The sequence below is a fragment of the Corythoichthys intestinalis genome, chromosome 17, assembly GCF_030265065.1.
Source record: "Corythoichthys intestinalis isolate RoL2023-P3 chromosome 17, ASM3026506v1, whole genome shotgun sequence".
NCBI lineage: Eukaryota > Metazoa > Chordata > Actinopteri > Syngnathiformes > Syngnathidae > Corythoichthys > Corythoichthys intestinalis.
In genome coordinates, this window is record NC_080411.1 from 33,301,057 (window position 1) to 33,315,481 (window position 14,425).

General features: G+C 38.1%; 1 protein-coding gene across 1 annotated transcript in view; it reads right to left on the bottom strand.

Moving 5' to 3' along the window:
- Positions 1 to 14,425, bottom strand: part of pdlim5b (PDZ and LIM domain 5b) — a 53,503-nt gene that overhangs the window by 15,203 nt on the left and 23,875 nt on the right. The window contains exons 5-6 of the mRNA XM_057819172.1: positions 2,997 to 3,027; positions 1,335 to 1,843 (exon numbers count right to left, since the gene is read on the bottom strand). Coding sequence (XP_057675155.1) covers positions 1,335 to 1,843; positions 2,997 to 3,027 — 540 coding nt within the window. The remainder of the gene's footprint in view (positions 1 to 1,334; positions 1,844 to 2,996; positions 3,028 to 14,425) is intronic.

The following is a 14,425-nucleotide window of genomic DNA, read 5'->3' on the forward strand; positions in this document are numbered from 1 at the left end:
TAAATGATACTGTTGTGTGAGTGTTAAGTGAAGGGGAGCAACCCGTTTCTTTAATTTGGATATATACTGTATAAACATGTGTTAGTCTTTGTGCATATGCTTATGAGTGTGATGTAAAAATTGTGGCTCCAAGTGCTTTCTTTTCATTGGGAGGTGTTCCCAAACGGCCCCTTGACTACAAAAGTTTCTCGACCTCTGAGGAATGGAACGTCTCAATTTCTCCAGTATCTTAATATGCAGCCTCTGTAAACCACAGGTTTCTGATACCCCTGGCTCAGGTAAATTTAAGCAGCACCATTAACCATTTTTAAGCTCTTATCCCAATTTCGAGAGCCATTTCCTGCCAGGTCTCATTGCTTTTTAAGTTTATCATGCACTGGACATGACCATATCACACCAGAGAGCATCCAGAACTTTGGAAAATGAACTATTGTAGTTAATAACTTGTTAAACTGAATTTGTTTTGAGTAGTTTTTGAGTAGGGTTGGTCATCGATCATCGATGGGATGGGATGGAATAGTACGAGAGTAAGTCGTATTATTACGTCGGGCTACAGTAGATATCACATATATATATAGAGCTGGATGCGAAATGACAGACTCGGCGTCGTTAGCACATGTATAGAGAACTAGATGCGAAATGACAAATTCGTTGGCGTTAGTAAACAGCCGCCATCTTAAAGCAGTAGACTTCACAGTCTACAAAGCCTATATAAGAAGCTACATACTTTACGTAGCACATTGCCGCCTCCGTTAAAATAAACAGTATTAAAAGATCATCGAATTATAATCAATAAAATAATTTATACTAATGCTTCGTCGTAGCTCCCAGCTAAGGTACATGTATAGCAAAAGAATATGTGTAAATGTTTTCTCCGTGACCTTTTGAAATTATCTTTGTGACAGTGCACTCCTATGGAAAGAAACTTCATTACATTCAAAGTTTAAAGACTGATATTTATATACAAGTTAAAATAGCTCTGTGAGAAGTTCATATAATTCTAAAAATCATTGAGAAGTTAAGACATTAATATAAACTATGCAATTTTTTTGACTCTTCCTTTTTTTTGGACCCTCTCCTCTTAAAAGAATCCGAATCTAGAATCGTTCGGCACTGGAATCGAAACCGGAATCATTCCATTTCAAACGATGCCCAACCCGAGTTTTGAGACTTGTCAACATTCAGTTGAATGAGAAATTCTCAAAACCTTTGACCAAGAGCTTATACAGGTAGTGCTTTACACTAGTACAGCGGTAGATTTGATTTTTTTTTTTTTTTTTTTTTTAAACCACAAACAGGATCACACTGACGACAGTTTGTCTGAAAATACTTACCCGTTGAACTGTTCCAATAACCCCTGGCTCTCCATGAGGCCACGCCTTTGTCCGATTGCCACCTCGCAGGCATTGTTGTTAGAGTACAGATTGATGGGGGAGTTATAGACTGATGGCTGCGGCACCGACGGTTGGGAGGAGGGGGCCGTCACTCTAGCTGGAGAGGATGAGTTGGACGAGGAGGAGGAGGGGGAGCTAATGGTAGAGCTAGACAGACTAGCTTGGGGAGCCCGAGACTCTGGGGAGGTGAGGTCTGACTTGAGTGGGAACGGAGGGTGCGATGGTTGACACAAAGGTTGAGCTGGCGTGAAAGCCGATGATTCAGAGGGGATGAAGACCATTTTGGGAGCCGCCGGAGCGGAGGAAAGTGCTGGTAAACCTCTGTCACCTCCAAATGGCCGGGCTGTTTTGTTGTAGGCAAGGCCGGGCTGGCTTGTCGGTTTAGTGTATGTGCTGCTCGGAGGTGTATGGGTGATTGGGACGGGCTTAATGATTTCTTGAGGTTCAACCTGCATGGAGGTGGAAGGAGAAAGCATGCAGCATACTCAAACCCACACAACAAAAATGCTGTAATGCATGTAAGGCAGCATTCAAAGGGTTCCATCATTTTAAACAATGTATGACCATAATTCAAGGGGACATATTATGATAATGTAACTTTCGTTATAGTAAAGAAATAGTTTGGTTTCTGCCCTTCCTGGTGTCTGAAATTAACCAAATATTTTATCTGTCTGGTTCTGTAAATGTGGCTGTGAGTTCCTCTGCCGAAGACATAATCAGTATCCAGAACCACTTTTAAGTAATTACTAGGGCTGTCAAACGATTAAATTTTTTTATCGAGTTAATTACAGCTTAAAAATTAATTAATCATAATTAATCATAATTAATCGCAATTCAAACCATCTATAAAATATGCCATATTTTTCTGTAAATTATTGTTGGAATGGAAAGATAAGACACAAGATGGATATATACATTCAACATACGGTACATAAGTACTGATTTTGTTTATTATAACAATAAACCAACAAGATGGCATTAACATTATTAACATTCTGTTAGAGCGATCCATGGATAGAAAGACTTGTAGTTCTTAAAAGATAAATGTCAGTAGAAGTTATAGAAATTTTATATTACAACCCCTCTTAATGTTTTCGTTTTAATAAAATTTGTGAATTGTAATTGTAATTGATTGAAAATTGTAAATTTCAATTAAAAAATAAAATAGTAGCCCGCCATTGTTGATGTCAGTAATTACACATAAGCACATATACCCACATAAACCCATAAAATCAGTCGCACCCAAACGCCAGCAGAGGGCGACAAAACTCCAAAAAACACAAGTAACAAGTTGGCATTGCACTGTGCTGTCATTTTAATCTGTTTGAGCGGGGCATGTGAGTTAATTACGTCAAATATTTTAACGTTATTAATTTTAAAAATTAATTACCGCCCATTAATGCGATAATTTTGACAGCCCTAGTAATTACTAAACTGGGAAAAAAAAAATTGTCCCATTTGAGGGGAAAAAAGATATCCTTGTGGCATAACGTAATATGGCCCCTCGGGGTCAGTTGAGCATGCGAAGAACACAAACATTTACTCAGAAGAGCCCGTTTACATGCCAAGAAGTTCAAGTCAAGCTAATATTTGACTCCATACCTTAGGACCTCCTTTGCCATCACCCGAAGCTCTGAGAAGACAGAAACAAAAAACACATGAAAACAGGCTCCTTCCTCTCAGTTTCAAAATCTAAAGGACAAAATACACCAGTTGGAACAATTGTTACAGTGCTGTTTATTTGTTGAAGAAAAAAAACAAAACAAAGTATTGGTGTTTTTTTGGGGGGGGGTTGGTTTTGTTGTTGTTTTGGGGGCAGCTATGACATAATGCAAGTTCTGAGTCACAAGCATGGTCACAAAATGAATTAAACATGTATCTGAAGAGGTCATTGGAGTGATTTTAATTGCAGGTCAGTCACTAATGAAATGTTATTTGTCTTTGTGTTGATGTTACATTGTTAAGTTTGACACATACAAAAGACTAGCAAATTCCATATAACGAATTTAAAAAAGTGTGTTTCTTTTTAGGGATGCCCCGATCGCATATTTTTGCATCAGTCACCTGATTTTGAGAATCTGCCGATACAGACTCCCGATCAAAGACTGAAAAACCTTTTTTAACCTTTTTTTATTTTAAACAAAAGTTCTGAACTTTTCCAAAATTTCAAAAACTGCGTGGTAGCGCCTCCCATCCCCATTTTTTTTTGTGTAATCAATGTATTTATTAAGATTTCACTGAGTGAGTCCACTCAAATCCGCTCACGCTGCTCACTTACGCACAATAAGTTTACTCAGAAAGTGTTTAACAAGCTAAAGTATGATTGACACATGCGGCACTTTACAGTTTCGACTTCAAAGCATCTCTGGCAAGATCAAACCTTAAGGTCTCTCAATCATCGTTAACTTTAATAAGCAACTCCAGGTCCTGCCCCAAGAAAAGCAGCAGGAGGAGGAGTGAGACTACGTGATCCGATTGGGACAGCTCATCTGTAATACTTAATCTATTTATTTATTTATTTTTTGTTGGAAAAAAAGTCCGCGATAGACTGAGGGCACAAGTTTAAAGCGCGAAGTAGCGAGGGATCACTGTAGTTAGAGGGGCCGATAACCAATTTTTGGACCTGATATTCATTTGCAAGAAAAGTGTAAAAATTGGCGTAAAAATTTTGAAAAATGCAAACACTGAACTTCATTGAAATGCCTAATGCATGCTTATTGAATCACACGAAGAGAAAATAATAGTTCCAGAAGTGCCTGAATTTCCTATACTCACAACCCAGAGGTTGTAGGTTTGCTTCTCCATCCTGATGGCATTGTCCAAGTATCCTTGAGCAAGATACTAAACCCCACATTGCTCCTGGTGCTGCCTGACCAGTAGGTGTATGAGAATGTAGTGTAAAGTGCATTGAGGGCCTTAAAAAGGTGGAAAGGCGCAATACAAATGTAACTCCATTTACCATTACCATTTCACTGATCAGAAGACAAAGTGAATACTAGTGCAGGAAACAGCAGGTATGAGAGAGAGGCGTGGCTACATCTGAGCTGAAATACCCCGGTTTTAAATGGATTTTTTCATATTGGCCAGTCTGATTTTAAAAAAGGATGATACCAATATACGTCAAATTTCCAGATATTGGCGCCAATAATCGGTCTATCTCTAAAACATACTTATGTTTCTTCTGGCAAAGCCATCATATTTCTGGATTAGTTTGTTACTCTTTAGCCCTTAAAAAAATCAAACATAAAAACACCTTTTTTTAATTAAAAAGCCAATTTCACCGGATTCCGATCCTCTGAAAAATGGCCCAATCGGCCCGTTTTCCGATTACGTAATCGGATCGGGGACATCCCTTCTTAGTTGTGTGTCAATTATACCATAAAGCCAAATAAGAAATGTTTTGGATAACGAAAGTCACAACATACTGAATAAGCAAGACAAATTCATTAGACCTACAGTAAGATCCACCTCCCATGCTACTATACTGAAGAAACAATCAGCAATCTCACGCCTTTCCAATGCAAAGCTGGCTTATCAAAAAGATACCAGATGTTCATATCTTTTTGTGTGCGCACCTACACTTACTGTTTCCACTTAGCAATTGATATTGACAAAGCTCAGTTTCCATTGTGTCTACGGAGTAACACCACTCTGGGCCCAAGAAAACAGCAAAGGCCGTCAAGATCGAATAGCACATTCCACTAAGAAGATGATGTGTATGTGACATTAGCAGCTCAGTGTGATACGTCCACATGCATTCACTCTAGACATTGACCTTGACATGCCTCAATGTAAGTGTATCAGTGTAAGTGATTGCAAAGTAAACTGCCAGGTTGACGAGCAGGGCACGTTGAGACGTGGGAGTGTTCCATTATTGGACATGCTCCCATCCGCTCATTCTTGTCTTCCGACCGCTACGCCACATGTAGCAGAGGCAGCCAGGAGTCAGTAGGGGCTTCAGGCATCATTAGACTGTCATCTTCTCCCCCGGTCGTAATTGTGGCCAAGCCATTGCAGTCATGCTGTATGAATATGTCTGCATGTTGAACCCGCAGCTGCATGCCTTGATTAAAGTTTAAATAAGTGGCCCATAGCCTCAAGCAAATCAACCAGTGTTTAGATACAGCACTACTTGCAGGACAGCATATTATAGATCAAAGTTCAAGCACAGAGAGGCAGTTCATATCAATTTCAAGCGAGAAGTGGTTGTGTCACCACATCAAAAGTTTGAGTTCTAGGTCAAATGTCGGTGGCGCCTTATTCTATGTCTGAAATCAGTCATTTTTTTAACTGAATGTACTGGTAAATGATTATGAAACCCTTGAAGGGCTTTGACTTACAGTGGTATGAAATGGTATGTGAACCTTTTGGTAGTCCTCATTTTTGCATAAAATCACCATCAAATGTGATCTGATATTTGTCAAAATCACACAGATGAGAGTACAGTGTTTGCTTTAACTAAAACCACCCAAACATTTATCGGTTTTCATATTTTAATGAGGATAGCATGCATACAATGACAGAAGGGGGAAAAATAAGTGAACCATCTGCCTGAGGAGACTTAAAGAGCAATTGAAACCAATATTTACCAAACATTTTAAGTCAGGTGTGTGCCCAATCACTGATGAGTAGTTTAAAGCTGCCCTGCCCACTATAAAACACACACCTGGTAACAATTGTCTTGATGAGAAGCCTTGTCTGATGAGGATAGCATGCAAACAATGACACAAGGGGGAAAAATAAGTAAGTGAACCCTCTGCCTGAGAAGACTTAAAGAGCAATTGAAACCAATATTTACCAAACATTTCAAGTCAGCTGTGTGCCCAATCACTGATGAGTAGTTTAAAGCTGTCCTGCCCACTACAAAACACACACCTGGTAACAATTATCTCGATGAGAAGCATTGTCTGATGTGCATCATGGCTCGGTCAAAAGAGCTGTCTGAAGACCTGCGATCAAGGATTGTTGATTTGTACAAAGCTGGGAAAGGATACAAAACCATCTATCTCTAAAAGTCTGGATGTTCATCAATCGACAGTCAGAGAAGTTGTCTACAAATGGAGAGTTTGGCACTGTTGCGTCTCTCCCAAGGAGTGGCCGTCCACCAACGATGACGACAGGAGTTCAGTGCAGAATACTCAAAGCGGTAAAAAAGAACCCTAGTGTGTCTGCTAAAGACTTACAGTCCACACATCATCTATATCTAAAACTATGGCCAAGAATGTGTTCATTGGAGGACACCACGGAGGAAGCCACTGCTGTCTAAAAAAAAAAAAAAAAAAAAAAAAACATAGTTGCTTGTTTAATGTTCGCAAAAAAGGCACTTGGACACTGCACAGAAGTTTTGGCAAAATATCTTGTGGACTGATGAAACCAAAGTTGAATTTTTTGGGATTAACACACAATGTCATGTGTGGACGAAAAATGGAACAGCTCACCAACATCAACAACTCATCCCCACTGTGAAGCATGGTGAAGGAAGCATCATGATTTGGGGCTGTTTGCTGCCTCAGGGCCTGGACAACTTGCAATTATTTATGGAAGAATGAATTCAAAAGTTTATCAGGATGTTTTGCAGGAAAACCTGAGCCCGTCTGTCAGACAGTTGAAGCTAAAAAGAGGATGGATGCTGCAACAAGACAATGATCCTAAACACAGAAGTAAATCATCTTCAGAATGGCTTCAGAAGAACAAAATACACGTTCTGGAGTGGCCAAGACAAAGTCCAGACTTGAACCCCATTGAGATGCTGTGGCATGACCTAGTTCATGCCAGACATCCCTGGAATCTGACTGAACTACAGAAGTTTTGTTGAGAAGAATGCGCCAAGATTAGTCCTGATCGATGTGCCAGACTGATCTGCAGCTATAGGAAGCGTCTGGTTGAAGTTATTGCTGCCAAAGGGGGGGGGGGGGGGGCACAAAATATTAAATGTGATGATTCACTTACCTATTTTTCCCCCTTGTCATTGTTTGCATACTATCCTCATTAAAATATCGGTGTGATTTTGATAAAGATCAGGTCACATATGATGGTGATTTTATGCAGAAATGTGAGAAATTCCAACAGGTTCACTTACTTTTTCCATATCACTGTAGCATCTGCCGCACAGGTTTTTATTCAATCAGGTTATGTGTGCTTTAGCAATCCCCATTTTTTAACTCGAGATAATATGGTAAAATGTATACTCCGGGTCCTCAGTTTATGACTAAGTTCCACTGGTAAGGTATTAAAGTAAAGTTGAACCTGGGAAAAATGGTGTAATTGTAATCCCCCATGTGGGTAGTGTCGCTTCGTGTATTGTTTATATGCACTGAGCGATTTGATTCGTGTTAAGACCCTTGACCTACAATTCCATACAAAAAAAACGATTTATTTAAATAGCTAAGCTAACATTTAACTCAATATAATAAATCACCAGAATGTTGAACCCTAATAAAACTGATTTCAAATAGAATTCTTTTTCACCTTTTTAACAACATTAATGAACAAAAGTCACTGCTTTCTAAGAAAATGAAACAAAAAGCTTAAAGGTCATTGTTGACATATTTGCCTGTCTCGTTGTGGGTTACCAGCAGATGCTAATTTATTTAGTTTTAACTCTGCTTGAATGTGTGCCATGATACTCTTGTCTCACACCACGAGAGAGAATCATGACTGAGTTTTACGCTTTCGGTACGCTGTCGTTACGGGTTTACTGAGCATGCATGCTGCAAATGAAACAGAGCGGGAGATAACAAGTGCAGTGAACAAACCGTCAAGGGACTAGAAAAAGTGATCAATTTGCTTGCGTAATCAAGATTGTGATGTTTTTGAGCACTCACATCTTTCGTACTTTAAATTTGGCCCATACTGTTTCAAATTTGATCGTACACGGCCATTGAGGATTCTAAACATCTTGATTATAGCATTTTTTGGTTCTTTCTTTTGGATCATAGGCTTGTCTTGATATACTGGGACTCAACCCATCTGTTTCTTTCACACATTTTGTAAAGGTCTGATAGCCAGAGAGAGGCTGAATAACAGTTCTTCCAAATTCCAAGTCTTTCCTTTCAAGTCGGTTGTTATTTTAGAGAAAGGGGTATTTTAGGTTTAAAAATGAACCCTAAAAGGTGGTTACTTGATACGTGTGGAAAGGAAAAGAAGGTAAACACCTCGAGGCAAAAATGAGAGTTATGGCCTCAGACTAAACTTTACTCACATAAATCATCTTTTGGCACTAGAATATTTTTTTACAAACCCCAAGTTTTTTCTTTGATCCTAAAGATGGTAAATCACATCTGACAACAGTTGGAGAAATATGAGCATGACAAAATCGGATTTTTTTTTTTTAGAAGAACTTAAAGACATTCAATTTCGATGCTAGAAACCATGCAAAAAATTTCAAAAGAGTGTGCATATATTTTGTGATCTTCGGCAACATAATGTGTACATGTTACATTGTGTAGTGGGTGCTAATGATTACCCACAGTTGCAGCCCTGGGCTAACCACAAGCAACAAGACTCCTTTCCATTTCCATGTGCTGATGTAACAAAAAGCCTTTCAAACCTACCTCTTCTTTTTATTTTTTATTTCCACCACCTTTTACAGTGTACTCCCATTGTTGGAATGTGTAATTTTAAGGGATGGTGGAAAACCAATTAATCAACTACTGCATCCTCGGAGGCTAACAAAATTAATGTTAGTGAGGTTGGAAAATATATATATATGACGGAAAACACAGACAAGGCTGAAAAAGCAGTTTTTGCTCTTGCACACCTCTTTAAAATAAACTGCTGTATTTTAAGCCAAAAGAACTGTTGTGTTTGATAGAACAATATTTCTATATTTTGCCATAGCAATTTTATGGCGCATTACGCCCCCCGAACTATTTTTCATTTGTCTGTTTTACCCTGGAGACACAGTGCAACCACTTTTGTTTCAACCCAGCCATAAAAAGAAGATAAGGAATTATATTTATTATTCGAAATGTCTGTCATTTTTAGCTTAGAATCATTAATTGATGTCTAATATTTAGTTCAATTTTTTTTTTTTTTTAAATTATTCATTCGCATATTTTAAACTTTTAAACAAATTAGCTCAACTCATGCCACGAGATAAAAAAAAAAAAAAAACATACCTGACTGCTGCCGAAAAGCTGCTACAAAGTACATCCACATAATGTTACGGTAGATATCATTTATAGACCCTACTCACTTACGTCACAAAATGGGCGTGTCGCTGTTTCCGGCCGCCATATTGTACCTATTTTTTAGACCTATTCTCACTGTTTTCAATTAGTCGAGCAAGTTATAGAGCAATTCATGGAAGCCCCGGTGTTATCTGACGCTGTAAACTCATTGGATGCGTTGCATAAACGGCGTTACGTGGAAAAGCTTCAGTTTATCCATTCGCCAGATCCGTATTTGATGCCTAAATCGATGTTTTTTGACCGGCTGCCTTCGCCGTCTCTGCCTGACCCTGATATTTACAACTATCTTGTCCACACAAAATCAGCCTATTCTCACGAAAGTTTGAAAAACTTTAAGAGCTTGGAGGCTTATAAATGCTACGTTGCTGGTTGGGTGAAACAGGTCCTCGTACACGAAAATCCGGCAGGAATCTTGTGCTCGGAAGGTGAGTTACGAAATTTTCAATTCAAAATCTTTTGTTCTTGCTAACATCCACTGTCAAGTCTAATGTATTTCATGTTATTTGTCAATGGAGCTAGGGCTTTTAATGTTTATATGGTTTAGCGATAGCACTCTCACTACATACAAATATAATATGTAATAAATATGAAGTGCGATAGCACTACTCCAGATTGTCCCTAGTTGAATTTATTTTTTGGCTTTTGACCTCAATAGTGAAATTGTAAATTAATTGTATATTATTATTATATATAACTGTCTGATTATCCCCTTATAATTATATATTTTCAGGTAGTTCATTCACAACGTCTGAGTGTATGTTGTCGGCGATTAGCCTAGCAATGATCTTAATTGTGGTTGTCAGCCCAAAACCCTCTAAATATATATTAAATGCATCTTACCAGATATAAAATGACTACTACATAATCTGTGGTAGTCGTTTGGAGCCTAGTTTTCTCGTCGAATTGCAGCAGTCAATCTCGGTCTCCTCTTCGGGTCTCTCGGAATACGGTAAAACTTCCAAGTCTCTCCGTCTATCTTCTCTGTTTTTGCAACCGACCGCCACACACGACTTCACCATTTTTATTATTAATGTTAACGAGCAGAAAAACACGCCATAATAGGAGGAATTTACGAAGCGCTAATGCATTAACATGAAGAGTATATGGACAACGTTGCGCGGGGGCGTGGCTGTGACGTCACATGAGTAGGGTCTATATAAGACTAGATGCATATACAGTAGATTCGGTAGCGTTAGCAGCACATCTACAAAAAACTAGATGCGGGCGTTAGTAAACGGCCGCCATCTTAAAGCAGTACACTTCCCTGCAAGGCTGTTGCAGCGAACCTTCCAAGCAAACCTAATCAACTTTTTATCTAAAATATTGGTAAATTGGTATATAATTATATACCATAATATATAATATATAATTGGTAAAATATTGACTTGGATCTATCTTTAAAATAGTTTTAAAACTTTCACATGTCGAAAGTAGACAAAAGGGAAATTATGGATAACGGGAGCAATTTTAACAACTTTAACGGTTGATTCACAACATTATATTAATTGAATGAAGATTCGGCCGTGGTAGATTCGAGAACGATTCACAAACATCCAAATTCCGATTATTGAAATATGCCAAGTAAAGCGGAAGTACAACACACTCAGCGCGCCGCGCGGTCTTCGGGACGGAACGGAGCGGGAGTAGCTAAACATTATGCTTCTCATTAACCGGCCCCTCGGGTAATGCCAACGCTCAACTCACGGCTCTAGTTCAACTCATGCCACGAGATAAAAAAAACAACATACCTGACTGCTGCCGAAAAGCTGCTACAAGTACAGCTAAGCTACATAATGTTACGGTAGATATCATTTATATACGACTAGATGGATTATAGACTCGGTAGCGGTAGCAGTACATCTGCAAAAAGCGAGATGCGGGCGTTAGTAAACGGCCGCCATCTTAAAGCAGTAAACTTCCCTGCAATGCTGTTGTAGCGAACCTTCCAAACAAGCCTAATTAACTTTTTATCTAAAATACTCCTAAATCGGTAAAATATTGACTTGAATCTATCTTTAAAATAGTTTTAAAACTTTCATATGTCAAAAGTAGACAAAAGGGAAATTATGGAATAACGGGAGCAATTTTAACAACTTTAACGGTTGATTCACAACATTAAATTAATTGAATGTAGTTTAAAGCTGCTGATACAGAATGGGGACTGGAGTTTTTTATTTACTGTTATTTTTGTATATTTGTTTACTGCTATATGTTAACTTGATACTGAAATAGTAGTTTGGTTTAGCCTGAGAGTATTTTTGAACAATTTTGGAACTAATGTACAAAACATAGAAAAAAAAAAAGGGAGGGGGGTGCATCAATAATCGTTTTATAATCGAATCGGAGCCTCTGAATCGTAATCGAATCGTTAGGTGCCCAAAGATTCCCAGCTCTCTCTCATATAATATATATATATATATATATATATATATATATACATATATAGTGGGGAGAACAAGTATTTGATACGCTGCCAATGGTCAAATTCTTGTTCTCTCCAAAGTATATAATAAAGTGGCCGGTGAGTGTATATATATATATATATATATATATATATATATATATATATATATATATATATATATATATATATATATATATATTATTGTATTCAATTACTCCAATGGACCTATCACAAAAGGCCTGCCCCCTGTAAAACTCAAGGCTCTGTCACATTCTGTCAGTGACAATGAGTGAACAAACGATTTATGGATGATGGCAGGAGTTCAAATTTCTGAATTTGCACTACTATAGTAGGCAATAGACCGTTTTTTTTTTTGTTTGTTTGTTTTTTTAAGAATTCTGTCTAAAGCAGACAAAGAGGGTTGCTGTATGCCGTGGATCGGTCGGTCCATGGTCATAAACTTTACAGAGAAGACACCATTATTATAATCGAGGCAAAATGCTACCATTCGCAACTTAAAAACGAGAAGAAACCCCACAGGCCTAGCTACTTAGTACTACTTAGTAACGTTATGTCATGTGTTCTGTCTAATTTTTCTCCCTAAGCTTTTGTGGCGATGAATAAACAATATTTTACATTCAGTCGGAATATCGATAGTGTGCAGAGTTGCTAAATAAACAACTTAAATCATAAACATACGACGTAAACAAATCCTCAACGTTGGGAAAGCGTTGACCGCAGCAAAATGCTAGGTGTGTGCGTGAGAACATTCCTTCATGTGCGTCCGTGACCAAACGTAAGTTCTTTTTTATCGAAAGTTTGTTGTGTTTACTTTGGAGTTTCAGTGCTTTGTTAGTTAGCTTAATTTTATTTAATTCGATTTGTGTGGTGACAGGCTAGTAAACAAGTAGACTAACGTTAATAACGTTAAAGTGTTCGGTCGGAGCGCCGCCTGGCATCATGCTGCCAGCGCTCTGACCGTGCTGCCCGGTCGTTCATTGCTGTTGAAACTGGTTGCGGGTCTTACAAAATGAGCTACTGCCCTCCAGTGGCCAGTTTTATTGCTTTAAAATGGGTTTGGAGCCTTGTTTTTTGTTTCTCAGATAGATCGTAAGCTTCTTCTTGTAAAAAAAATAATAAATAAATAAAAAACGCAAAAGACGTATAAATACATTTTTGGGAGCAAATGAGTTAAGGAAAAGAACATCTGGCATCAATGACCTTCATGTGAAAAATGATATCTTAAAGAATCTAGTCACAAATCACAAATTTCTAAAAATTATAATAATGGACAGAATAATGTTGAGGCGGCATGGTGGTCGAGTGGTTAGCATCAAGGGTCAAGGGTATGAAGTAGCTAAGAAAATAACCAAACGTAATTTATAGTTTCTATACCTGTGCAATCTATCTCTGGCTTTCTCCTTTTTATGAGAGATTGCACTTCCTGGCCCCTTGTTTTCAATATTCGTGCATACAACAGTGGGTAGCCAATGCATGACGAATAGATAAGACAATCTGAAATACTCACGCTTGATCGGCTAAAATAGTACCCGTATTAAAAATTGTGTGACAATTGCTATTTTACCTAATTCCTGGAAATATTAGCTTTTATTTTCATTTTTCTACAGTATTACACATCATAAAAAGTCTTTAGGTGGCGTAGGTTAAATTGAAAGTGGTTGTTTCTGTCGTGCATCACAGTGAGTAATGTTTTAGTAAAGGCCAAGGTAAAGGTGAAAGGTTCATTTTTTTTCTAATGGACAGAGCAGATGAATGCTCGATGTGCTGAGCATATTTTGACAAACCTAAACTGAAGTCCGATCTGATGACTTCAACAGATTTGCAGCCATACATAAAGTGCAGCTAAGAGCCTGTCTACATTGCAAATTACGAGTTTTACAGTTTTTCCCCAATCGCTAAAACATAAAAGCCAACTCACTAAAACAAAGGAATAGTTGTCTAAACACATTTAATAAAACTAGCTCCCATTTGCCACAAATACATTTCACATTAACTCACAAATCACAATCCTTGTCTCATGAAACCCAAGTAGCAAAGGAATTTTGCTCAAATTCTCAAATTAAAGCTCATGGGATGTCACGTTACCAACACTTGAACACAATGAAAACACCTGGCTTTATTCAATAAACACAACCACTCAAAATTGAAAATGATGTCATCACACCTATAAAGCCAGTTCAGAGTGCAGTTCGCTGAAGTTTCCAAATGAACACAATGGATGGTGACAGAGTCAGAGTTGGATTTTATAGCACTGTATGTGTGTGCGTGCACATGTACGTGTTTATAGTCGTGTGCATGTTTGTGCAACCACATGGGACATTGGGTTTTCAGTTGTTTTGTTGTAGTGTGTGATGATGTATATTGTTTAAACACTTATAGATTTATAGAGTGCCTGTAAGTGGTTTTGTTCATAC